The sequence below is a fragment of the Rhinolophus ferrumequinum genome, chromosome 4, assembly GCF_004115265.2.
Source record: "Rhinolophus ferrumequinum isolate MPI-CBG mRhiFer1 chromosome 4, mRhiFer1_v1.p, whole genome shotgun sequence".
NCBI lineage: Eukaryota > Metazoa > Chordata > Mammalia > Chiroptera > Rhinolophidae > Rhinolophus > Rhinolophus ferrumequinum.
In genome coordinates this window covers 76,019,771-76,045,714 of record NC_046287.1, presented here as the reverse complement: position 1 = coordinate 76,045,714, position 25,944 = coordinate 76,019,771, and the positions used below count along the sequence as shown (strand labels likewise).

Sequence of the window (25,944 nt, the reverse complement as noted above, 5' to 3'; positions counted from 1 at the left end):
GCTAGGGTATCTATTATGGACACAGCCCCAAGCTGCTGTCTGGGGCCCAATTAGCAGCGAGCTAAGCAGGGTTTTTGTTTAGCTTAGCAACCGCCCCGCTCGCTTTCCCGGGGGCCCATCTGGGTATCTCCGCGGGCGGAGGCCCAAATCCCCACCCTCAGGCAGCGGTGGCCCTGGCAGCTGCAGCACGTCGCCTCTGTGGGTTCCTCGACCCTTGGCTCTCGGGGCCTCGCAGCATCAGGGCAGAGAAGGGACTACTCCCCGCAGAGGGTGGCCACCGCCAGCAACCTCGGCGGGTCACCTGGCGTCGGGAAGGTGGATCCCAAGTGCTGCGGAGCTGAGCGCCGGGAGACGTTCCTCGGTGTGGGGAGTGCGGCAGAGGCCCCAGGAGCTCAGAGGTTCGCGGGTATCCGATAACCCCATCCCCGCCCCGGGCCGCCTTGTCCGAATTCCTGCGGGCGGCGGTGGATGGAGCTCCGAAGACCTGCTCCCCATGTTCTTGAGGTTCAGGCAACATCGGGGATAGAATCTCCAAGACTGGGATATGAAGGTCGCTGTGTTGGACCTTGGGTCTCTCTTTGCCAAAATCTTCAAGACCTCGACGGCGCCTCCGGCCGTCCCCTCGCCCATCGCCTCCTCCAGCCACTCAAGGGGCGCTGCCACCGTAGAGCCGGTGGACACAGAGCTTAGCACTGCCTCCACCCTGACCCTTCCAGCCATGCCTCCTGAGTCCCTCTCCGCGTCTCGGGGGACACCCGTCCTGCTCCATCCTTTGCTCACTACCTCCTACACCAGGGTCTCTGTCGCGAACCGCGCAGCAGAAGCAATAGGGACCCCCTTCTCTCTGCCCAGCAGCCCGAGAGCAGCCAAAGTCCAGCCCCTGGCTCAGGCCTTGTCCCTGGCCTCCTCTAGCCGTGACTGCAGCGCCGCAGGCTCCCCAGGACACCTGGTGACCGAGACAAGGCCTCTCCCCGGCCCTGGGGGGGTCTGGGCCCCGCTCCCATCAATTGGAGGCACCTCACGCAGCAGCAGCAGTTTAGCCTCGAGCCCACGGAACCCCTGCCAGCCTGACCCCGGAGAGCGAGAACCCGGCGCTTGGATGCCCCCTGGGCCTGGCCCCAAGACCCTGTTCTTCACCCTGCCGGACATCGGCGAGGAGTGGGCCTCGGACAGCGACTCGGAGGATGGCGGAGAGGCGTGAGTAGCTGCAGGATCCCGGCCTGCGGTCTTTCCTTGGGACCCCTACCCCTCCGCTGGCCACATTCACCTTGCCAGGAACCCTTCAGAAAATTGCTCTATTTACAATGACTTCCACTAATTACCCTGGGCACCCTCCTTGCACTTGTCCTGGGTCCTTATGTTCTTTTCAAACACAGTGTGACAGGCTTTTGCTCAACTTTCTCGTAGATAATCCTCAGCTGTTTACCAGCAGAGAGGCAGGGCTTGAAGGAAAGGAGGACAGAATTTTGTTTGTCTTCTAGCTGAAACATTGACACTTAGATTATTTGATAGTCTGGTTTTCTCAACGACTTTGAAAGGAGTCTTCAGGTCCCTTTCTCTGATGTGGAATATGGCAGATGTGCAGGGTATCCAAATACATATGTTGGCAGCTGCGATTTTCAGAAATGTTGCCTTCCAACTTTTCAAAGATCAGCCCCAATTCTTATCCCAAGTGGGATGGGTTTTCTTTGTGAGACATTTAATTAATTTACGTATGTATAACATCATCTGACACTGACGACATTTCTAATGCTAAGGAGAGGTCTGAGGTATACCCTAGAGTTCCTGAGTTCTTGCATAGTCCCTTGAGGTACGCCAGAAAGTGGACAACCATGTCACAGAGCAGTAATGAAACATTCTTCGTATAGAATGTGTATTTTGGAATTAAGGTGCATTTTATTTTTTAATGAGCAGAATATATGACTATTCTTAAGTGGGTACAAACATGTTCAGCCTTCGGAGTCCTACGAAGGAATAGTGAAATGGTTAAAGGCAAACCAGAAGGGCCCATTCCCGAATGGAGATTTCTGCATTACAATCTAGTAAAAGAAGAATAGTCAGCCCTGCTACTATAGAAGCTCCCCACCACCCCAATTAACTAGAGAACTTTTGCATCAAGACTAATTCTAACCCATTCACAATCCAAATAATTACTTTTTTTTTTTTTACAAAACTGCGTGACATTCATCTCAGTACTAAAATAAGCAGTTAAATAAGTTATTTCCTTTAATTTAAAACATTGCATTCTAAAATACATTAATAAACTGACTTTTTTTTTCCTTAAGGAACATCAATTGCATTTGGATAAGTGGCTATATGTATGCCTAAAGAATTCGACCTTTGTAATTGGCTACTGGTCCTTAACATTTATGCAATTAATGTTTTATGAGCAAACAGATCTACACATTGACCTTAAACTCTAGTATTAGTGCTTTTTACAAACAGGCCCTGAAAGAACTGTCTTTGGTTTCCATTGTTGAGCATTTTTGTCTATGTTTGTATTGTCTAAAAATTTTTAATAGATACTGTTTGATTCACACTTTGTTTGGCATTATTTACAGAAGTCACCATTTTGCATTAGCAAATATATCCGATTTTACTGAAAATGCAGACATTGAATTTTAGATAATTGCTATGAGAAATAATATGCACAGATATGTGCATTCAAGGATCTTTCTGGTAATGAGTTTGTGCCCTCTGTAGGACATGAGACAGCCCTCTGAGTACGCCAGTTTTCTTTTTTACATGCAAAAATAGTCATATTCAATTCCTTTCATACCTCGTTCATTTTTTAATCATAAAGTTTACAAAGAGACTAGAGGAAAGGAAGAAAATATTAAGGTGATTTTCCCCTAAAATACTACAGACATTTTGTACCTTGAAGTATATTTTTTCCCTTTTGGATTTTCGGGGTGGCTATTTATAACATTGACAAACGTCGTTTAACAATGGATTTAAATTATACAACTATCACTTCACTTGCCAGTTTGCAGATAGCGGCTACTAATCAACCTGACTGATTAATGTTAAAATAGTGTATTTAGTTTTCTAAAGCCCAGGGACATGGAGACCTGGAGTTGGTTAAAACAGGAGTAGGAGCATGACACTTCCAACTTTGTCCTCCTTTCTCAAGATTGCTTTCGCTGTTTATGGTCTTTTGTGATTCCATATAAATTTTAGGATTATGGATGGACCTAGAGGGTATTATGCTAAGTGAGATAATTCAGACAGAGAAAGACAAATACTGCATGGTTTCACTTACATGTGGAATGTAAAAGAAAAAAACAAAACAAAGCAAAACAAAGCAGACTCATAGAAACAGAAACCAAAGGAGTGGTAACCAGAGGGGGTGGGCATAGGGGGGTGGGTGAAAATGGTGAAGGGGAATATAATCAATAATATTGAGAAAAGTTTGCATGGTGACAGATGATATTAGAATTAGTAAGGTGATCACATTGTAAGGTATAAAATGTCGAATCACTATATTGTACACCTGACACTAACATAACTAATATAATATTGTATAATAACTATACTTAGATAAAAGGAAAGAAAAGTAGGAGTAGAAAGAGAAAAAGAGTAGGTAAAGAGGATGTGGGTGCATGTAAACAAGTGTAAACAAATCCTTGAGAAACGCTAATCTAATTTTAAGAACATCACCTTCACTGACAAAGGAAAACTCTCATTCACAGTTTATACATTTCTGAAGAAAACCCATGCATTTTACATTTGACCTGGTTATGTATTTGGCCTTTGTTGAAACTAAAAACAGTGAAATTAATTTGGTGGGGGAATATGCAAACTTTCAAATCAGAGCCTTTTTTTTTTTTTCCATTGAGATGTAATACAGCAGCATGAGTTTGATCTCTGATCAATAAACTCGATAAAGGAATGGTTCATGGAAAAGTGTTGGCCCTTTCATTCCACACTGGCTGAGCATCTGAACCAGAGGTCCAGGATACTGAGTTCTCTTTTTTCCCTCCCTCTCTTGCAAAAACAAACAAAGCAAGTGTAATCAGCACTTTCTTCACCGTCACCTCCCTGTGCATTTCATTTGTACTTTGTGCCTAATTTACACTGCTTTTCAGCCTCGTGCCTCCCTCTTCACTACCTCCGTGTGCACTTCTGGTTTAAACTATCATATTATCATCTTGTAAAAGGTCTTATTCTCTGTTTGTTCTGGAAATACAAGAGTTTAAAACAGTACATAAGGTAGGTAGGTAGGAAGATAGAAATTGTAAATAATATATAAATGTTGGTAGACTAGAAATGTCATGTGGTCTGGAAGTGTTCATATCTTTTGTGAGTTATTGCTGTTAGCATGTAATTATTGCTAATTGGAGTGTGAGAACCATTGTTAAAGTTATAGTAGTGTGGAAATATCGCAGTAACTGTCTGCAGGGCTTGTTGACTTGGCTGGAAATAAAGTGAAGGCAGGGACTTGTCTCTTAATTCATCTGGTACTGAGGCAGCCTAGAGTTGGAGAGATGCCTATAGACCCAGGAATCAGATGGATTGGATTCCACACTCAATTTTCTAGCTTGTAATTCTGGGCAGGTTATTCAGTTTTCCAAACTATAGATTTTTCACCTTGATAATATGGAGACGATAATAATACTTCCCTCATTGGTATGTTCCAAAAATTAATTGAAATTATATTTTAAGTGCCTAACACATGCAGAAGTGCTTATAAAATGTTATTTGTAATTACTATCTACTTCTTGGCACAGAAATGAAATTTGAGAACATGTTTCATTAAAGGATATGTTCCAGGTGAAGAGAAGAGTGACAAAAAAATTCATTTCTGTTTATCATGTGACTGTAATAAATGGCATCTTTTAGTTCAATTATTTGGAAGAGCAAATTATATAGAATACACTCTAATCTTTCATCACTTCCCTACACAACTTACAGTAGATAATGGTTTCCTTAATTAGCATTACCACTGATTGCTGTATAATACGTACAAGAAATTTACCACCTTGGGATCGAACTTTTAATTTTTAATTTTTAGAGACAATGCAGAATCATCAGTAGTATCACAAATCGTACACGACCCCCCCTTTGTGTAGCTCTTGTCCATTTCTACCTGGTAAATCCTGTGACTTATATAAACATCCTTTCGGGACCATAAACGCTGTCTGTCCTGTGATACTTAAGGCAACACATCAACACATGCCCACAAAGACATTTAATAAAATTTATTAAAAGAATGAGTGACAATATTTTCTTCCATATATTATCCACTTTGTGCGTTTCTAATCTCATAAAAATCTAGGGGCAATTTAAATCGCTTTCTTTAAGAATAATTATTATCATGGGCTTTTTTGTTTTGTCGTCTTGGAGTTCTCCCTAAGTTCTCCCTAAGTAATGCTTTCTGCTGGGACTTTGCATTTCCACAGGGATGAATGATGAGCTCAGTAGACAATTGTCATGTGACTATTACTTTCTATTACAGTCATATGACCATTATTTGCATTAAAAATAGTAATAAATTTGACTTGGTCGTTATATCTAGTATTTTCTCAAACCCAGGAAAGAAAACAATTTTGTTCTTCCCATCTTTTGCAATAGTTTTTTAAACTTTAAGTAGTCTTCTTGGTTATTATACTTAACATCACAAAATATACATTTGAGGTAATAGTTATATGTTCTACTGTGTATATAAAGAACACATTTTGAATTTTTTCTAATGTAATGGCTAACATGTATAATATTTGATATGTGTCTAGTTCATAACAACAATCATATGACATGGGATTTGAATCTTTTATAGCTCTAAAATTGTAGTAGTTAATTTAATTAGTATAGGTTTTAGAGCACAAGTTTGAAGCAGATTGACTTTGACTCGAATCCCACTCTAATATGTTTCTGAGAATACTAAGAATAAAATACCAATTAAGTATTCACCTTGAGTACCGCAATCAGCATCTTTTGTACAAAGTACAGCTTCCTGCTGTGATCTGCAGGAAAGGTAAATATATTATTTTTTAAACACTAATTGTCAATCTGTATTTATAAAATATCTATTCCGTCTAAAACCCAGATGGAGCTAGACTTTTTGAGTAATCAGAAGAAGAATTGGAAATGGATCTTATCATCAAAGAGCAGGGAAAATAAGATGAATAAGTCAGGAGAGATTTCAAACAAGTTGCCATGAACACATAGTTAAGAGAGAAGAAGATGTCCACGGATTATGGGAAAGAAAGGGGGTCAGGGATTTGAGTCCTGAAGCATGTGTCAAATTGGGGCAAATAGAAACCTGGGGTTTGGGACGACATTCTAGGAGACTACAACTGTGCGCACAAAAGCACGGAGGTACAACACTACCTGTCATGTAAAGGGGTTCAATTAGTTAGGAGCATAGTGTTTGAAAAGGCATTAAGAAAAACTGGAGAGAGACTTGAATACTAGACCCTGTTTAGTAAACACTGGATAGACCACTAAATGTTTTTAGGCACAGAAGTGGCATGAACAGGACTGAGCTTTAGAAGGATTAAACTAATGCATAAGAGAATATAACCACAGAAAGATGGTAAGGAGGCTCAAGCAGTAAACCCCAGGAGAGGTACAGGGGTCTATGAATGAAATTGATAAAAATAAAGATATTGGGATGATACATGTCACCGAGCTTGGCCACGCATTGGTGAGGGTGAAGACCACACTCTACCACAGTGGTAAAAATTAAAACTCTGTTATCTGGGATTTTTCCCCATCTTTATTTTAGGCTTTGGCATCATTTTGGGACCAGGACATTCAGAGGTGGGGAAGGAGCTCACTTGTTCTTGGTAACCTCTGTCTTTGCTGGATGAGAAATATCCATAATCTCATTTTATCATTCTTCTTTATAACCCAGGTCTCATGCATCTATCCACAAAGGCCCTTCAAGTTAGGGGTCTCTCTCCTTTGCTTCTGTGGTACCCACGGGAGGCCCTGGGGTCAGCCTGCTGCTTTCATACCAACCTCCATCACAGGACTTCCAGGAGGATGCCAATCCATATGACCCAGGCTTTCTTTTCCCTCTGGGATCCTATCTCTTTATCCAGGCTCTACTGAAGGATCAGGGCACAGGTCCCTTCTGATTCGTTACCCGACAAACCTATCTTAGGTCAACCTTCACCTTGTACTCCGGCTCACCAGAGGTGTGACATCCTTTAGGAACTCTGGTGTTGAGTGCCTGATTCAGTGCCCCACCAGCTCCTTGGGAATGAGAAAAGACGTGCCTCCATACGGAGGCTCATTTGTACTGCGCCACAGTACAAATCAAGTGAAGGGCTGGCTAGATTTCAGCCTCCAATAGACCTCCTGCCTGGGTGCCCTCTGAACGCCACAGTGTCCCTGATAGACTATTTTGGTTTGTAGTGGCCCCTGAATCACAGAGCCCCATCCCCTAACCTCCCTGAGATTTACTTTCTCAGAGACATAAAATCTGAGTCCACAGCATCTCCCGATTCCAGGGAATCCGCTTCCCTTCTAAAGTTTGGGAAGAACCTCCCTGCCATATCTATTTCCTCCTAAATCTTTTTCTTTGATAAAAATCCATACCAATCTTTTAAGTTTAGGCTTTAAAAAACAAAACAAAAAAGAAACAAAAAAACGTAAACATCAAGGGGGGAAAAATCCACCTGCATTCTGTTTTCTGAAGCAAGAAGCAAAAAAAGCCTTGGATTACTTAGTGTGAGAAGGGACAAAGGAAAATGAAAACAATAGGGACAAAATATCAGTTAACAGTTAAAAGTAATCTACCACACAGCTTTCACATACAGAGAACTCTTTTTTTCCTTTTACCAGTGCAGTGTAGGTATTTATTTCATTCAACAACAGGCAAATTGTACCTCTTTGGGTATGAATAATTTTATAATCCACAGGCAACAATTTTGCTTTGTAGTAAAAGTCATCAGAACATTTTATGGTCCTAAGAATACTAGGTATTATCCGGACATATATTAAATATGACATGATCCGTTAAATGCTATGTGCTATTCATTAGATAAATGAGTTAATACTGTTCATTAAACATGTATAGAAAAAATTCAAAAGTTGCCCCTTTATTCTTGAGAGAAATGGTCAATGAAGACACCATATGTAAGGAAGCACAGAAATAAAATAAAGCCTCTGAAATTTCCAATTGTGAACTTGGAAAAGAAGTTGAAGTTCTTTGCAATGACAAGAAAAACAGTCAAATAAGACTTTCCCTACTGTTGTTTAATAAACAGATTATTAAGCTTAAACTGGACTAAATAAAATGTTCTCCTCTGCATATATACATATATATTCTTCTTAGGATCATTGTCATCTTAAATTTATTATAATACCAGTAACGAAAATGAAGACATGCCTCCCCTTGGAAGCCCACAATTTACCTTAGGCTTTTAATACTAATAATTGTACTCATATTTAAGAGAATGTCACTAGAGACATAGAAGGTTAAAACAGGTATTTATTGAAAAATGCAACATTTAAATTCAAATTCCTAACATCAAATATTGAAGTATTAGAAACCATTCATGTATATGCAAGACTTACTAAATCCAGTTGAAATAAGAGTCTACATTGAATAAAATGAACCCTTCTCCCTAAAAAAAAAAACAGTAATTTCATTGCCAAATTAATGCATAAAAAAATAAATCCTAGGAAAGTTTATTTTTAGCGTATGAAGTATATTTTAAACATACAGATAGATGATATATCCTGAAGGAAAGGTCTACTTCAGTCAGACTTTTGTTTTACTTACATTTTGTAGTCTTGTTTCACTGATTAACATGAGCAATGCTCAAATATATATTATTCCACAAAGCTGAGGTTCTTAGCATTTGAAATGAGAGCTGGTATTGCCACGTCTACTAGGTGCCAAATGCTGCATGCATGTTCTTAAAGACATTACCATGAATCTCCAAAGCAAATATACATGGTAGGAATCTTATTTTCATTCTACAGATGAAGAAATTGAGGCTCAGAAAGGAGAAGAAATTGTGTAATTCCACACAGCTAATATGTGAACAGTATCACATTTAAATTCTAGTAGTCAATGTATATTATCCACACATATGTGTAAGCAAGCATTTTTAACAAGTTATTTAAGATAATAATGAGGATTAAAATCTACTTCTAAGGTCATCGGTGGTATTTTTCCTGGAACAACCTGACTAAATTATACTATTTCCAATAAAAATAAATTTGAAAAATAAAATTTATTTAAATAAGTAGTCTAAAAGTATCTTCCTCCGAATAATATTCCTGTTACTACTGATAAGGAAACCAAAGTTAAAGCTTAGTTTTGTCCATTTTGAAGTACAGATAACCAATAGCTTTTAATACAAAAAGCATGAATTCTTTAAAATAAAGCATTAGTTTTACTCTTTCTGGTTTATTCTATATGTATACGTGTGTTTTTTATAAATAATTTTGTGTATATTTAATAGCAAATCAAATATTTTATCCATATGAATAAGGCAATAATGAGCAAGCATGTCTTACTAGGAAAAAAAAATGGAGCAGAAGGAATTAGATATGACCCTTGGAAGGGGAAAGGATATACTTGTACATCAGCATTTTCTTAATTAGATGGTTCACTTAAAGGTTTAGAAGAAACCTTACAATTAAATATTGACAACTGTAATCCTTGCCAGACTTATATTCATGTTTATCTAATGAATATATTTCTTTCACATAACATTTAACATTTTGAATCTTTATTGCTTGTTGATTTCCAACATAAATGATATAATTTTGATGATCTAAAAAAATCTAATAATGAAATATTTGTCTTAAAGATTCATTAAAGTGATTTTTATAATAATTATTGACTTCAATTCCTTACAATGAAATTTCATTATATAAGGCATATCACAAAAATTTACACTGAAAAAAATCACAGGACTCTATTCAAGATGTAAAAGGAATATTGATGACAATTACTGAATTCCAATGTATGCAAAAATGTCGTGTCTATACTAACAGGCTGCCTCAATTGATTTGGGCTAAACAAATGAACCTGTGTTGTCATCCTATATCCAGCAGTTGTCTTTTTGTCCTTATTCTCTCTTCTAACTTTATTGAAGCTCTACTTCTAATCCTTTTGTCATTGTCTTGACCTTGTGGTAGAGTTTAACCCTGGACTTGATGAGTAAGTTTGACTCTTGGTTTAACCCTCAAAAGCTCCTGAGAATCTCTCTTATAATGTAATCTACTGCATGTGCTGGCATCTGTCTAGACCAACACTTATTCCTGTGGGCACTGAGGTTTAAGGAATCATCGATAACTTTGGCTACTGTTTTGGCTGTAGGTAATAAAGTCTTCCATTTCTTACCCAGCATGCTTGTGTCTTTTTTAAGCATCCATAAAACTGTGGCAAGCTAATGGGTTAGCTTGTGAACAGAGTCAAATCCCAGATTCTTCACAGTCTTTGACAGTCAACGTTATGATTTCAAAGAATTATGTAATAGCAAATATGTAAGTGACAATCACTTTCTTTTCCTTTGTTATGAAACCACCTTATTTTGCAAAGCAGTGACAGCTGAAATTGCTTAACATGAGTTCTACTGTTAAAATTAACAGTCTGAACTAGACAGCTAAAATTATATGGAACGTAGGAGAAGGGGACAAATGCTTACATAGAAGGTGAAGAACTTGGTAGTGGGTGGTCACTTTGTTACCTGGATCATCCACTCTCCAAAGAGGGGTACCGTTGGTCAGAAAAGGATAGAATTCTGCTAAGACCCCAAGATACACCTAAATAATGATTTTATGAGTAAGAAATTCAATCAACCTGTACTCCTCCAGGATGGAGGCAGGGGGTGGGTTGGCTTTCAACATTTTACTATTTCTGTAGAACTCAGCATAGTGATAGGTTCAGTCATATGGGTTGATGATTGCACTGCCATGATCATTTTGGGTAGCATCTCAGAAACCTTTTATTTTCTCTCAGTATATTTTCCTCTAAATAATAATGGTACTTCTTGACTCACTGTTTTATGATATGTGCTAGCCAGCCACCATCTTGAGGCATCTCTCACTGAATAAGCACAGTGCTTATTGTTAGGATGTCTGCCACACCCACATCCCCTTTGGAGAAACTCTCTACCTTAACCCTTGCTGGGGGAAGCAGCCCTAAGCAGTTCCTCACACAGAACGATGATGCTACTTTTAGCTCATGAGAGGAAGCGTGAAAGTCTGAGGAAGACAGTCAATCTGTTAGCTGGCCAGCAATCAGTAAAGTCATTTAGGGGACGCTGTGCCCAAAGAGGGATGTAAATGTAGTGGAATATGTTTCTCGTGAGAATTTACATGGGAGGGAGAGTTAGTAGGCACCCTTCTCATAGGGTCGTTGTCAGGTTTAAATGAGGTTATTCACATAAGGCACTCAGCAGAGTGCTCGGCTGAAATATGAGGTCTTAATAAACGTTAGGTAATTATTATGAATATTATTGTTATTAACTGGAGCTGAAGAATACTCTGAGAGAAGGTAGAGAACAGATGTCATGAGATACATGGGACTATGAATAATCGAAAGCTCTCAGAAGCAGAGGCCAAAAAGAAATATTAGGTAGAGGATGAGATATTGAAGCAGAAACATAAAGGAGCTGAATCACATTAGTAATCATGATGCCTTCACCATGTAAACTCATACTGCCAAGAGGGCAAGAAGCTGGTCTGTTCTCTAGCTGCCCAGGAGGTTGAATGACCTTCATGTTCTCAAAATTCTCATCCCCAAAAGCCTGGTGTTGCCATCGTTGTTCCTTCCTTAAATTCCTGTTTGGGTGGTGTCATGTGGAGTCTCAGCTCCTGCTCCCTGCACAAGAACGTATGAGATGGTGAGGCCAAAAAGGAACACCCACGGAGGGTGGGTGGGATTCTCGCTGGTGGCTGGGTGGGAGACACAGGAAACAGGAGCCACACTATCCGCAATCTGCGGCCCAATTCTCTGCCAACCAACCAAGCAACCAATGTAGCCACGACAGTTATATCAGTGGCTAATGGCTAACCTGTAACAGCTGATGGCCAACTAGTCACAGCTGATGGCCATCAACGACCTGAACCAGCACCTTTCCACATGAGGCCGAGAGCCTGGAAACTGCTCTCTGGGACTCTGTCCCCACAGGTGGCATTTCCTGAACTCCTGTGGGATCTGGACTCTTATTTTTAATATTTCGATTTTATTGATTCCCAGGGTGGGGACAGAGCCCCAGAGAGCAGTTTCTAGGCTCTCGACCTCACATGTAAAGGTGCTGGCTTGGGTAGTAGATGGCCATCAGCTGTGACTAGTTGGCCATCAGCTGTAACCGGTTAGCCATTAGCCACTGATATAACTGCCATGGCTATGCTAACAAGAGCAGAATTGGCTGGTTAGTTGGTTGGTTGGTTGGTTGGCGGAGAAGCAGATGGCAGATTGCGGATCGTGTGGCTCCTGCTTCCTGTATCTCCAACCCAGCCGCCAGCGAGAATATAGTGGTATGACTCCCCTATCCATGGCTCTGTTGGTGTTCTTTTTTGGCCTCACGATATCCTACGTTCTTGTGCGAGGAATGGGAGCTGAGACCCTGCATGACACTCAGGAAATTAAATCTTTTCATTATCATTATCTTACCTTCCAAGTTCATACCACTCATTATGAGGTGAGTCTCACTCTTTGTAATTGAAAAGGATAAGTTGATTCTCTTGCCCTTTCTAATATTTTCCCAAGTTTTTCTTCCTTTGCTGGATGGATAGAGTTTATCCACTCTCTCAGCTTCTCTACCATATGGGGGAATCAAGGGAGGCTTACTCTTTAAAAAATGGGCTATGTATCACAGTTCTCAGGTGATTTTTGAACTAGATTTCTGCTTTAGAACCATTAAAGATGAATATTGAAGAATAGAATTGTATTTTGTAATGGGAAAGTTGTCATGTAAGTCAATTACAAATGCTGTGATTATGACAGTTACTTTGAAGTCAAAGGTTGCATTTTGTACGATCTTTGAGAATCCCTCTCTGCCCACCAGGAAGAAGCGTGCTGGCATGGATTTACTGGCTGACGTCTGCCTCCAGTACTCACTGGCATCACACTGGTAGTTTGAAGCTGGGTAAGGAGGGAGTATTCACACCCGGCAAATCAGCTTTTATTTCATAGCGCTGGTTTACCAGCACACCACTGCTAATAAATATAAGAAGTATGTTTATTTCCAAAGCCATCCTGGATATGAGAAGTAGATCGAAACAAAAGGATGTTTTTGGCTAAAGTTTATGAGATTACCGAAAATGGTTCTGCTCTGTGAACACTGATAAGAGATGTTGATTACTCAACATCCTCAGAAATCACATAGCTGGAGTGTGGGTACAGGGTCACTGTTGAGTGGTTCTCAACCTTGGTTTCCTCCACATTATAGGATTACATTTACATGTAAGACACATGATTATGCATAATTGTTCATGTAATCTCTTACTCTCCACATAAACAAAAATATGGGAATGTAAATGAAAGGGATAGTCTTGGAAATACTCTAGTTTTTAAAATGCTAATTGTTGATACAAATTAGTCCTAAATTTCTTGGTTCTGACCTCACAACTGAGATTGCGGTTAAGGACCACAATTTTAGCTGATGCATGGGTAAGAAGAACTTGTGCTCTGCGGGAAGACTCATGTAGTACTCAGTTTTGAAGAGCGACTCAGCGAAATGCTATTAAGGAAACAAAACGAAATAACAGAAACCTCAAAGGAACAGCTTAGCTCACAAGACTTTCATCCTTCTTATAATGAAGAAAATGTGTTTTTGTCTTTATTATAGACAAAAATGGAGCTGTGCTGAATGGAAATGGGTCTATTGTGTTCTAGACTTTATGGTTTTTGTGAACTCAAGGTCAATGGTAACATCAATTTAGGATAAGAATGTTTATCGTTGTTATTTAATGTACTTCAGCTGCTCCTTTGGTTAAAACTGAGACTTTGAGTTGAGCATGTGTGTGTGTGTGTGTGTGTGTGTGTGTAGTCCAAATACACTTCTAAGCCAAATACTTGTTCCTGTTGGAAACTTCTGTTTGTGCCTCAAGCTGACCGTGAAGCAGGATGCAACCCTGTTTTCAACAGAAAGCCTCAGTGAATTATTCTTACATTAAAAGCATTAGGGAAAAAAATATGTTTTACTGAAGATTTTCTTAGGAGATGAATGGTGATTTATATCACACATTTTGCAAAATTTCACTACAAAAATTCCCTTAGTTCTACTTCCAGCAATGGCAGAGTAGCGAGTTTTGGACAAACTATCATCTGAGTGTAACTAGAAAGGCTGGACAATAAAATACAAAAAAAAAAAAAAAAACACCTAGGAGTTAGGGTGAAATGGAAATAGACCAGTTTCACAGAGACTGAACCCCAGATTTAAATCTTCTTAACTATTGATTGGATCAGGGTGATTTGGGATGGCTAGAGTCCCAAGACCAGTTTGCTGTAAGAGGCAAATTTAATCCCCTCTAAATTTAAGCTGTAAGCAACAACTTTATATTGTTTATCAAATAGACAGCTTAAATATAAGAATACAGAAATGTTGAATATAAATGTGTGGATAAAGTGCGCATACAAATTCTAATGAAAGGAAAGCTGGTGCAGCTTTTATAATATCAGACATACTGGTAGTAGACTTTAAAATATAAAATGAAAGCAACTTATAATAGTAATCTAGCAATTATTACAAAGTCTTCACTTTCTTCTCTACTAATTAAAAGAATAAATGAAATCAAGTATTAAAAACAGTGTTTTGGGAAATCTTGACTATATTGATGTTGCAGTTTAGGAAATAGAACTCTTCACAGAATATATTTAGGTAGCTGTTTTCACTTTGAAAGCTTGATGAATTCTTGATAAAAATATTTATAAAACAATTTTTGGATTCCTTGTTTTCTTTCACTTTCTACTGATAAAAGTATCATAAGGTAAATGGTTAAAAATAAGGAAATATATTTAATATTAATGAATGTTGTTGAACCCATTTATCCAATGTATTAGACTGAAACATAAAATTTCTGTTTTTCTGGTTCAAAACCATATGCTATCAGTAATTTTATATGATTTCACCTAATAATTATTGTCCTTGATCAATTTCAGCACTCATTTAGCAGTTGTTGGGTTTCTAAATAACCAAGATAAGTGTTTTGTTTTGAATAATATACTAGTTCTATATCCTTCTATAATTTAATATAAGCTGTAGCTCTCATAGATTACTTGGGAATTTCTAAATATTTTTATACTCTTCAGATGAAAAGTCTAATACTTTCTCCTTATGCTATCTCTGTTTAGATACAGCTTTCCTCTAAATTTCAAAACTATTTTTTATTCTTTGCTAACTATAGTGAACTTTAGCTTCTTTCTATTATCCATAGAGGACTTTTGAGGGGTAGGTCCTGCATAGAAGTATGGTGTAAGCTTTGTCACTAGTGGCCTAAGCTTTGCCACACTGTCAACTTCTTTTTGCCTCAGTTTACAAATCTGTAGAATGATACTAACAATATTCCTTCCCTTCAAAGAATCATTGTGAAGCTTAAATGCACTAACATGTATCCAGGGCTTAAAATGGACTGGGATATGACAAGTATTAAAAAGTGTTAGTGAATATTGTTATAGAACATATTTGATATGTCTATAATAGATGTCCATAAAACATCTGTATGAAAAACGAACTTTATTGTAAATCTGCAAATTACATCTGAGGTGAATTTTTAAAAGGGTAATAAGTATGGTTTTAAAGTGAGACTGGATAATTGGAAAAATTGTTTACCTTTAATAATTTACTTACTATTTCTTCTCTGTACAAAAAAGTAGCCACTTTTCAGGCTGTCGTGAGGTTTAGAAGTAAGGTATGTAGGTCCGGGACCCTATTTGCCTGCCAGAGTGAAAGCACTCCATCCATGGTACGTGTCAGTATCATGACATTTTCTGTTAGCTGTACATACTAGACATTGTTCACTGAAATTGTGACTTCTAATCTGAACAGAATTCTACATTTTACTGTAAATGAATTCTCACTAATTCCTAAATTTTGCAAAAAAGCATGCATTAAAATCCATCAGGCATGGTATTTGAAATGGTAAAAGAAAGATTGACATCTAGTGGCTTTCAAGTAGTATTACATAAAAATGTTTTCATCCAAAATTGCTTGCTTTACATAGGCGGTCTTTAGAAAAAATTTCATATAAAGCAAATTTCTGTAATTATTTAATGTCAGATTATAATTTCTTGTAATCATTTAAAAATAATTTCCTTATACATTTTGCCACCTACGTAAATTTATTTTCATTTTTATGTTAAATAATATATTACTTTTATGTTTTTCTATAATTTTATATAAACTGTGGACTTTACAGTTTACCTAGCACTTTCTAAAATTATTATACTATTCACATGGAAATAATAGAACATGATATTGTTTTATTGGTCTTCTTGGAAAGCAGTCCTAACTTGTAAAATATATTTAAATGTGTAGAGGAGTTTAATGCATTTATTAAATACACTTTATTTTATAATAGTTTTAAATTTACAGAAAATTTACATTATTTACATTTCATATTATTGTGATATATTTGTTACAATTAATTAACCAAAATTGATGCATTATTATTAACCAAGCTCTAAATTTCATTCCAATTTCATCAGTGTATAAATCAGGGTTCTCCAGAGAAATAAAACCAATAGGATGCATCTATACCTATTCCTACATCTATTTCTATATCTCTATTTGTAGATTTACATAGAGAGACATATATATTGGTAAATAGATAAGTAGATAGATATAAAGAGATAGAGAGAGATATATTTTAAGGAATTAGTTCACAATTGTGGAAGCTTGGTAAGTCTAAATTCTGCAGTAATTTAAGATATCTCAATCATTTTTTTATATTGATTACACATTGAAATGACAATATTTTAGAAATATTGGATTAAATAAAATATATTTCTGTCCCAGAAAGAAAGGTCAGTGTGGTTTATGACTCATGCCGTGAAGGCTGATAAAATTCAAAGCACAAAATTTACATAAGAGAATTATCAGTGGAGTGGTGGAAGCACTACCAACTTGGACTAGAAGGGTTAAGCCTGCTTGGATTTCAAATAGCTGTGGACCAGTGACTGCTGCCCTGTATCTCCTGCTGCCCCTCTTTTCAAACATATGAAAAGAGGAGAAGAATATGAAGCAGAAGAATCACCCAGCCACGTCTTGAGGGAATTCCTTAATTTTTTTGGATTGTGAGCATAACAAAATGTCAGCTGCGGTTATCTGGCCTCTGTCTCATTATTGTTTGTTCAGCTTGCAGGAGGCTGCAGGTGTTCAGGTGAAGAGGAAATGCCCCAAGAAGGAGCCTCTGCATTCTTAGTTGAACATGATTGAGATGATTAAATTTTAGGGATTCTTGAGAGGCCTGAGTATATTGTGCGTGAATGTGGAAGGAATGTAAATTATGTGTGGCCAGAAAGTGGATTATGGCAGACTAAAGATGTCTGCAAATTCTTTGACACTCTTCTTGTTGACAGGTAGGTTCTATTTTCCAACCCTTTGAATCTGTGACTGATTTGATAATATAGTAGAAGTGACACTATGCCCGTTCCAGACAAGCCTTTAATAGAGCTGACAGCTTCTGCCTTTTCTAGGTGCCCGAAGCTGCCATGTAGGAATTATGACTACCCTGTTGGAGAGACTACTTGGGGATATCTTGAGACTATAGGGGAGAAGGGCCCAGTGGTGCTCAGCGTTCTAGCTATCCCCTTACCCCAAAGTGCTAGCTATGTGGGTGAAGCCTTCTTGGACCCTCCAGAGCAGCTCAGTAGCCAATTGAATACCATTGAGTAACCCAGTCAATGCCATATGGAGCAGAAGAATCACCCAGCCACGTCTTGCTGGAATTCCTTAATTTTGTGGATTGTGAGCATAACAAAATGGCAGTTGTTTTAATCCACTACGTTTGGGGTAGTTTACTATGCAGTAATAGATACCTGGGACACACACACACACACACACACACACACCACATCCTAGTTGGGTGACCTTGAACATATTACTTAAAATCTCTGCCTTCAGTATTTTCATCAATAAAATTGGGTTATAGTATCTACCTGGTATGGGTGTTAAATAATTAAAATAGAATATGTATAAAGCAACTACCACATATTTGCATCATAGTGGTCTTCTTTTCTTTCCCTGTCATGTATCACTTTACATATAAACAGTATTAGTAGTCATGTGTTTACTTCAGATGCCATCAGTCTTTTTTTTTTCTTTTCTGATACACACCCTGCATATATACACATAAGTATTTATCAGGCTTTAAAATCTCGTTAATTTTAGAATTTATAACCACTTACTGATTATGTGTAAATATGGTAAGGATCATAGTATTCTTAGTTCGGGAAATGGATGATTGTTTTGTTGTTGGTAGTGGTTTCTTATTATCTTAGGGTTGTCTCTTAAGAGTCAAATTCAAAATAAACTGGATTTTTCACTACTAAATAAAACAAGCACGGTTTACCTCTGTAAATGCAGGATACTGAGCAGGAGGAATAGGTGGGCTTCTTTGTACTTGTTCAGACTTAGGAGGCCTCAGATCTCAAAGGAGAATGGCTATGGACGGCAGGCTGGAAAGTGCACCAGAATCCACTTTATTAGTAACAATTGTCAAAAATCTTTAAATGGGGAAAGGCATACCATAGGTAGTGTCTATCTTTTCACATCTTGCTTTAAAAATGTATCTTCAGCTAACTCACTCCTGTTTCTTTTAGTTTATGAAAATGGTGGCCTGGTAATTTTGCTCTCATTACAGAGCTCAGTGACTCTGGTCCTAGTATAATTATGTGACTCCAGGATTGAAACAAGCACATAATAAACCAAACCACAGGTGTGTCTCTGGTTTGTAGACAAAAGTTATTGGACTATATGATATAAAGCATCTATTGGAAGACAGTGAGACAGGATATGAAAGAAAACAAATCTTTGGTGCATAATTAGACCTACAGTTCCTGGTAACCAGAATAGCACTTCGCATTTACCAGGTCTGAGAAATTCTATTTAAAAGAATTAAGGACAGCAAATACCTGTCTGGTCAGACCCGCCCAGACAGCACCCCCCTCCCCCCGACTTCCCACCCCTTCCACCCAGCCCACCGGGTTGGAGTGGGAATGCCAGACCGATGCTCATTGGAGGCCAGGAGAGGGCGGTGGGGCGCGTGCCAGGAGGCTGAGTGGCCTGTGACCAAAATTCAGGTCCCTGGATTATGAAATCTGGCCTCTGGTTGAGGGAAGGGAGAACCACGTGCTTTTCTGGAGGTCAGGGTCCTGGGAAAGTGGGAGGTGTTCGGAGGGCAGGGAGACAGCGGATGGGGGCGGGAAGCCCGACCAGATTTTGGAAGCGGGGGGCGCTGGGGACCCACCGCCTGGCCCAGCCCGACCTCTGTGGAGGACGACGCGACCCGGACAGGAGGGGGGAAGAGCGTGCGCGGAGGGGACGGAGGCGTTGCCCCGCGGTGCTGGAATCTGGTCTTTGCGGGGCCGAAGGATCCGGAGGGCGAAGCAGCCCTGGGCGCTCCAGGAGCAGCCGCGCCCATGGGCTGCGCAGACCTGGCCAGGAGCGCCCCTAGCCAAGCTGCTCAAGGCTCGCTGTTCCCGGACGCGACTCAGCGGCACGTGCGGGACTAGCCGAGTCGAAGGCGCCGCGCTGGGTGGGCGGAGAGCTGAGGCCCCGGGGGCGCGGGGGCGCGCGGTCGCCCGCCGCCTGCAGGGGGCCTGCGTGCGGTGTCCGCGCCGGTTGGCTCCCAGGCCTGGCGGTGCGGGGCCCGGCCCCGGGGACGTCAGTGCAGGCCTTGGGCTGATTGTGATTGGGTAAGTCTTGATCTGGAAAGGAAGTGGGATGAACTCTGTCGTGTCGTATTCTTGTGCCATGTGCGTGATTCTTTTTTTTTTTTTTTCTGCTTGCAAAGCTGGAATCCATCTGGTCTGTGCCTTTCATCCATTCATGAAATCTCTCGTGGTGACTTCATCCGGCCTTCCTAAGTGAAGTTGCTCACATGCTCTGAGAAGCATCCATCGCATCTGAGATGACTTCTCCCGAGAGCCAAGATTACTTCTAGGATGATCTTATATTAAGTCAAGGCAGCATGAGTGCTTTATAGCACTCTTGATGGCCAGTCCATCGGAAAATCATCCTGCATTCTAACGCATTCAGAATACAGTGCTCATTTCAGACAATCCTTTTAAGCAGAAATACAAAATTTTGAAAGTTCTAAACACTGTTTAATACTTGAATTTCTACAAGGCAAAGTGGCAGAGGTTTGTGGGCTACCAAGAGGCAGCGTTTTAAAGTAAAAGTATATGATCGAGTCATTCATTTGAATACAGACTGGAGTGATTCATGGAGAGTGAGATTTAGCCTTAACTTTGATGTACCAACAAATTAGTACAACATGGTTCAGTTGTTGCACTTCAGTCTACTGTAAAAACTAGGTCCTGTCTGCAAACGAACAGCCTTAAATGTACTGAGTAGCTGAATTTTATCATCTCTATAATATAAACAGTAGAGATAGGAACTAGTATATGACTGTCATACGTCTGTGTATTATGTAATAAAAGCTTAATAAACTTTCTGCCACATTCAAATTATGAGATATTTATAGGACACATGTGTATGTTGTGTACACTTACTTAGATTGTATGGCTTTCGTAGGAGTTGAGTGTTTACAGGCAATTAAAGATGTTCAATATTATACGTGAAATAACAGTATAAGGCATGATTGGAGGACAGAGAAACCAAAGAATCAAAACAAGACAGAAAAAGAAAAAGGCAAATTATACAGATTTGTTTTTAGTTTATAATGTGAGTAACTTGTGGTTCCTAGAGAGCCACCCAGTCAGGTGGCCTGGGTCCTAGGACCAGCTCCATCCCTATCTTCGTGACTTTGGGCAGTCATTGAATGAATGGGCTCAAATTCCTCTTAAGAATTCTTCAGATTCCGTGGTCAAATGTATATGTCATTACACTGAGCTCTGACATTCAAGAAGTTCCACAGAAGTATAGAGCCTTGGAAGAAGCAGGGAACAGCAGAGGAGAAAAAAGGAGAAATGATGTGGAAGTAGATAATTGTTTCAAGGTATCCATTTTATAGTAATTCCCCCACCCCCCACCCCAGCACCCCTGCATCTTGAAGACCTCCTGTCCTCACTCACTTTGAAGTGATAGGACTGCCCATTTGGCAAGGATATATAATGTGAATATAAAAATTAGTTCTTCCATTTTGTAAATAATTTTCTTTTTAGTTTGAAGACTGTCCCTCTTCCCCACCCCCACAAAGGGTGAATTTTCTGGAGGAAGAAATTATTGTTCATTGGAAACAAACAAATGGGCATGTGTCTGATTAGTACATTTAGTTTTCAAGTTGCATAACAAAACAGGAAGCACAAGAAGAAAGAGAAGTGGAAATGAGTGCAGCAGATGATCTATTTGGTTGTAAAAGTCATTTTTGGAGAAATCAGCTACTCTAAGCTGTAATTTTTCTTCTTTATAAAGGATAAAAGATTCTCCAGAAATGTCTTGAATTTGGAGAATAATTTCATGTCTGGCCACAGTGTAATCTTTTTTTTTAATTAAGCATGAATATTCAGAGTAATTATAGAGCAACAACATGTTCTTTGTTAGAGGCACTAATTTAATCTCTGTTGGTTCTTTCAATAAACATAGAACATATCTGTGTGACAGCAATCGCTTTACATGCTACAGATAAAACTAATGAAGTGCCAAGGTCATCACAATAGAAACTATTGAAAGAAATGCTGTGGGAGGTGCAAATTACCAAAAGCACAGTGTTGTCACGGAGTAGTGTGTGTTAAAGGTAATAGCACCGAGCACAATCAATCTGATGTATCTAGCACGGAATATGTAGACACTGCACACCCTTTATCTAATCTGTCTCACAATAACTACAGAAGCATTGACAATATTGTCACTGTTTTACAGATATGCATGTTGAGTCCAGGAGAAGAGAAATGGCAGAGTGCACAGCTGCTTGCTCCAAGGGTACAGCCTGTTAGTGGCAGAGCAAGATTTGCACCCACCATTTTTATTATAGAGATATTATGTAGGAATAATATTTTATTTGCTATCTTATTTGAGTCACCACCCTGAGGTTTACAATTATTCCTCAATAATAAGCCAATTAACTCATATACCAGTATATATTTCTTAATGTTCAAAGCAGATCTGTTTGATATAATTTTTAGTTGATTACTTCTCTTATGTCTTAAGTGTTTTGTATGTTTATCTGAAGAGTTTTTGAGTCACGTGTAAATGACAAATAATTGATGGTTTTAAAACTGAACAGGGCTAAAGGTAAAGCAGTTTATTAGCATGAAAGCTTGTCCTATATTCTTCCTCTGATACCCTTTCTTTAACGCCTTTATCCTCAGAATTGCTTGGTTGTACTTAAGATATATGAGCTATAGGAGAGGAAAAAAATCATAATTCTTTCTTGTACAGGACATTTTTGGAAGTCAGAGATTCTTGCTAACCTGTTTATAGTAATTCATTTGTTTTTAAAATTCCCTTTGTTGAAGAGTACCTATAAATATATAACTAAGGGCAGAATTTATTCTCATGTATTAACATTTTTAAAAACTGCATTTACATTCAGAAATGCAAATGTGGAAAATTAGGTACCATTTTAATTAAAAGTGAAAGCAAAGTTTTATTTTAATGAATGCTGGAGTGGTGTCCCTGTTAGAAATATTGCAAGTTGACATTTTTTCCCCAAACCATTATCATATTTTAAGTTAATATAAGATATAACATATATGTCCAAGAAGATAAGGATTATAAAAGAATAGAAGTTGTTTACTGTGAAACATTGGGAAGGTATTTTGACTAGAGGGAAGTAAATGTTTTAAGAGGTTCATGGAAAGGGTATTTTAATGTTTAACATTGTATTACCCTCGTCAGGTTTAATACCTTATTTAAAATGTAGAGATTTCTTTTTTAGTTTTACATTAATTTTAATATTTTAAAACTCTACAAATTAGGCTATACACCAAACAATAATGCCAAACTAAAGTGAGTTATTGTTTGTGTGTTTCAGACATTTATTTATTTATGTGTTTAGTGATTCAATAGAATTAGATGTATTTCAGAATTACATGGAATTATAGACATTTTCTTGGGAGCCTGGCTGGCTTTTTGCAAGCAAAGGGCACCTGCTAAAGGGATGGGTGGAACCTGAAATCAGAAGTCATGTTTTACTCGCCAATTCATGCCATGGAGTTAGCCTATATCTATCTGCCCAGAATTTTGTATAACTTTTAGCCTGGCTAAGTTGCAAAACTTGTTGTTTTTTTTTTCAGTTTACATAAAGGTGTATGTAGGGTAATGTCAACCTTGATTCTAAGGAAGTAAATAGTAATGTCCTAGGCCTCAGTTTCTTGAGGATATGTGGTGTGTGCATGTCTGTATGTGCATTGCACATGTGTATTTTTAGGGAGACAGGGCAGGAAGAAGGCAATAACTTTATACAAAAGAAAATTTAAAAGCCTTATTGAGTAAAATTATAACATTAGAGATACTTTTCATATTTTATTTTTCAGAAGAGGACTATCAGAAGGATCTGGAAAGCACAATTTTGCTGTGAAAAGCAAAGATCCTTTACCTACACATTTTACAAGAAATGTGCAGAAAGCCATTGATAAATATACACGTATCTGGTAAGAATTAGCCTGTTAAATGTTTCCGATTGTGAAATCAAACATGCCCATGAGGAATATGGGGGGGAAAAACACAGTGATTGGCCATGAATTTGTAAAACTAAAAAAGCTGTTTTATTTTTAGCCTAGTGAGTAAACTGAATACATATTTTTAAATCGGTATACTGTGAAATTAACAGATGTATTTAAAGAAAGAAAAAGGAAGGGGCTCAGAGAAGTAAAGCCACTTATAAGTATAACCTTTCCCCTGGAAATGTTGTTTATATTACCTTCCGTTGTTTCTGCAGTGAATCTGTGTCATTTTCATCCAGTGGAAGCCTCACACACTCAGAAGCCCACAGCTCTTCATCTGAGACGCGTAGTTCCACCACTGGTTTATCTACCGAGAGGAGCTCCATTTACTCTTGGAGAGATGATGTATGTCTCAGAATACTTTGGATAATCCCATGATTACAATTTATAATGAAGAGTTGCTTTCTTATTTTTAAAAAAAAAATCTCTTTACCAATTTTAAAAGCATTACTTATGACACACATACCTATGTAAGCATTCACATGTCACACATAAGAACTTAAAAATACAAAAGATATAAGGAAAAACAAAAATCAGTCATAATCTCATAACTCAGAGTCTTAGCTGTTGACAGTTTTCTTTCTTCTACCTCCTAACCCGCCCCCTCGGTGTGTTATATATGATTTCTTGTATGATATGTATAGCTGTAAAATCAGGACAGACTCTGACAAGTAGGAACTCAAATAAGAGGAAAATTTGGGAGAAAGTGAAAACTGTAAAAAAATCACCATGATTAGAGAATTTCTAAGTCAGATGTTTTACTTTCCCCTTCTAACCCTAGCAGAAACTAGCCCTATTTTTGTTCTTCTCGGGAGTGGTATTCTTAGCTGGGTGAGTTTTTAATCTAAAGCTCAGGCTTTTGTTGGACACACTGCTGATTGATTGCACAGTCTCCTGCCTCTTTAGTCCCTCAAGTGCCCTTGCTAACCCTGGTCACAGCCTTTTGTGAAGCCTTGTGTCTGGGACGTTCCTCCGCCATAGCACTTTCGATGTTCTTATTGCTGCTCTTTTTCTTGAGTTCTGTTTTCCTTTGCTCTCTTTTTCATTTTTTTAAATTTATTTATTTATTTATTTATTTATTTATTTATCTATTTATTTATTTCTAAGTTACAATTGACATTCAGTAATATTTTATATTAGTTTCAGGGGTACAGCATAGTGTTAGACATTTATATAATTTAAGTGATCCCCCTGACTAGTCTAGTACCCACCTGGCATTATACATAGTTATTATCATATCATTGACTATATGCCCTATGCTTTACATCCGCATGACTATTTTGTAACTACAAATTTGTACTTCTTAATCCCTTCACCTTTCTCACCCAGCCCCCTCCCACTCATCTCACCTCTGGCAACCATCAGTTTGTTCTCTTTATCTATGATCCTGTCTCTGTTTTGATTTTTTAATTTTGTTCTTTAGATTCCACATAGAAGTGAGATTATAGGTATCCTTCTTTCTGCGTCTGACTTATTTCACTTAGCATAATACCCTCTAGATCCATCCATGTTGTTGCAAATGTTAATCTTTCTTTCTTTTCTTTCCTTCCTTCCTTCCTTCCTTCCTTCCTTCCTTCCTTCCTTCCTTCCTTCCTTCCTTCCTACTTTCCTTCCTTCCTTCCTTCCTTCCTTCCTTCCTTCCCCCCCCCTTTCTTTTTTTTTTTTTTTATGGCTGAGTCTTTGCTCTGTTTAAAAGCAATTTTCCACTAATCACTACATATCTGGCTGGGCTCCCCTTCCTCCTCTGGTTTTACAGCTGTGATTTTCATATGCTGGGAGGGAGGAGGGTGTGGGAAGGGAGACTGGAGGATGTCAGCTCTGAATCACTCAGGACTTACAAACAAGATGGGACTCTTTCACTTCTGATTAACAGCGCTCACCTCACATCAACTCCCACCCGGATTCACATGCCTTTGTTACAAATATGCCAATGTCAAGAAGGCCGAGAACCATTGCTTCATACCCTCCAAATTCTGAGATTCCTATCGTTTTCATGTCATTATCCATAGAGATTCTTATGATTTCTGCTTATAGAATTTAAATTACTCCAGAACTTACAATTGCATTTAATTTAAATACTTTTATTTACTTTTTGATGGGTAGTATTTGCAAAAGCAACAAAATGCAAAAGAGACAATTTGAAAGTAAGCCCTCTTCTAGGCCCCAGCTACCTAATACCC

General features: G+C 38.5%; 1 protein-coding gene across 1 annotated transcript in view; it reads left to right on the top strand.

Annotated features, from left to right (window-relative positions):
• The first annotated feature begins 511 nt into the window (after positions 1-511).
• FAM149A (family with sequence similarity 149 member A) overlaps positions 512-25,944 on the top strand; it is a 40,391-nt gene continuing 14,958 nt past the window's right edge. Inside the window, exons 1-3 of the mRNA XM_033104846.1 lie at positions 512-1,197; positions 23,576-23,692; positions 23,980-24,109. Of these exons, the coding sequence (XP_032960737.1) occupies positions 545-1,197; positions 23,576-23,692; positions 23,980-24,109 (900 nt within the window). The 5' untranslated portion in view covers positions 512-544. The remainder of the gene's footprint in view (positions 1,198-23,575; positions 23,693-23,979; positions 24,110-25,944) is intronic.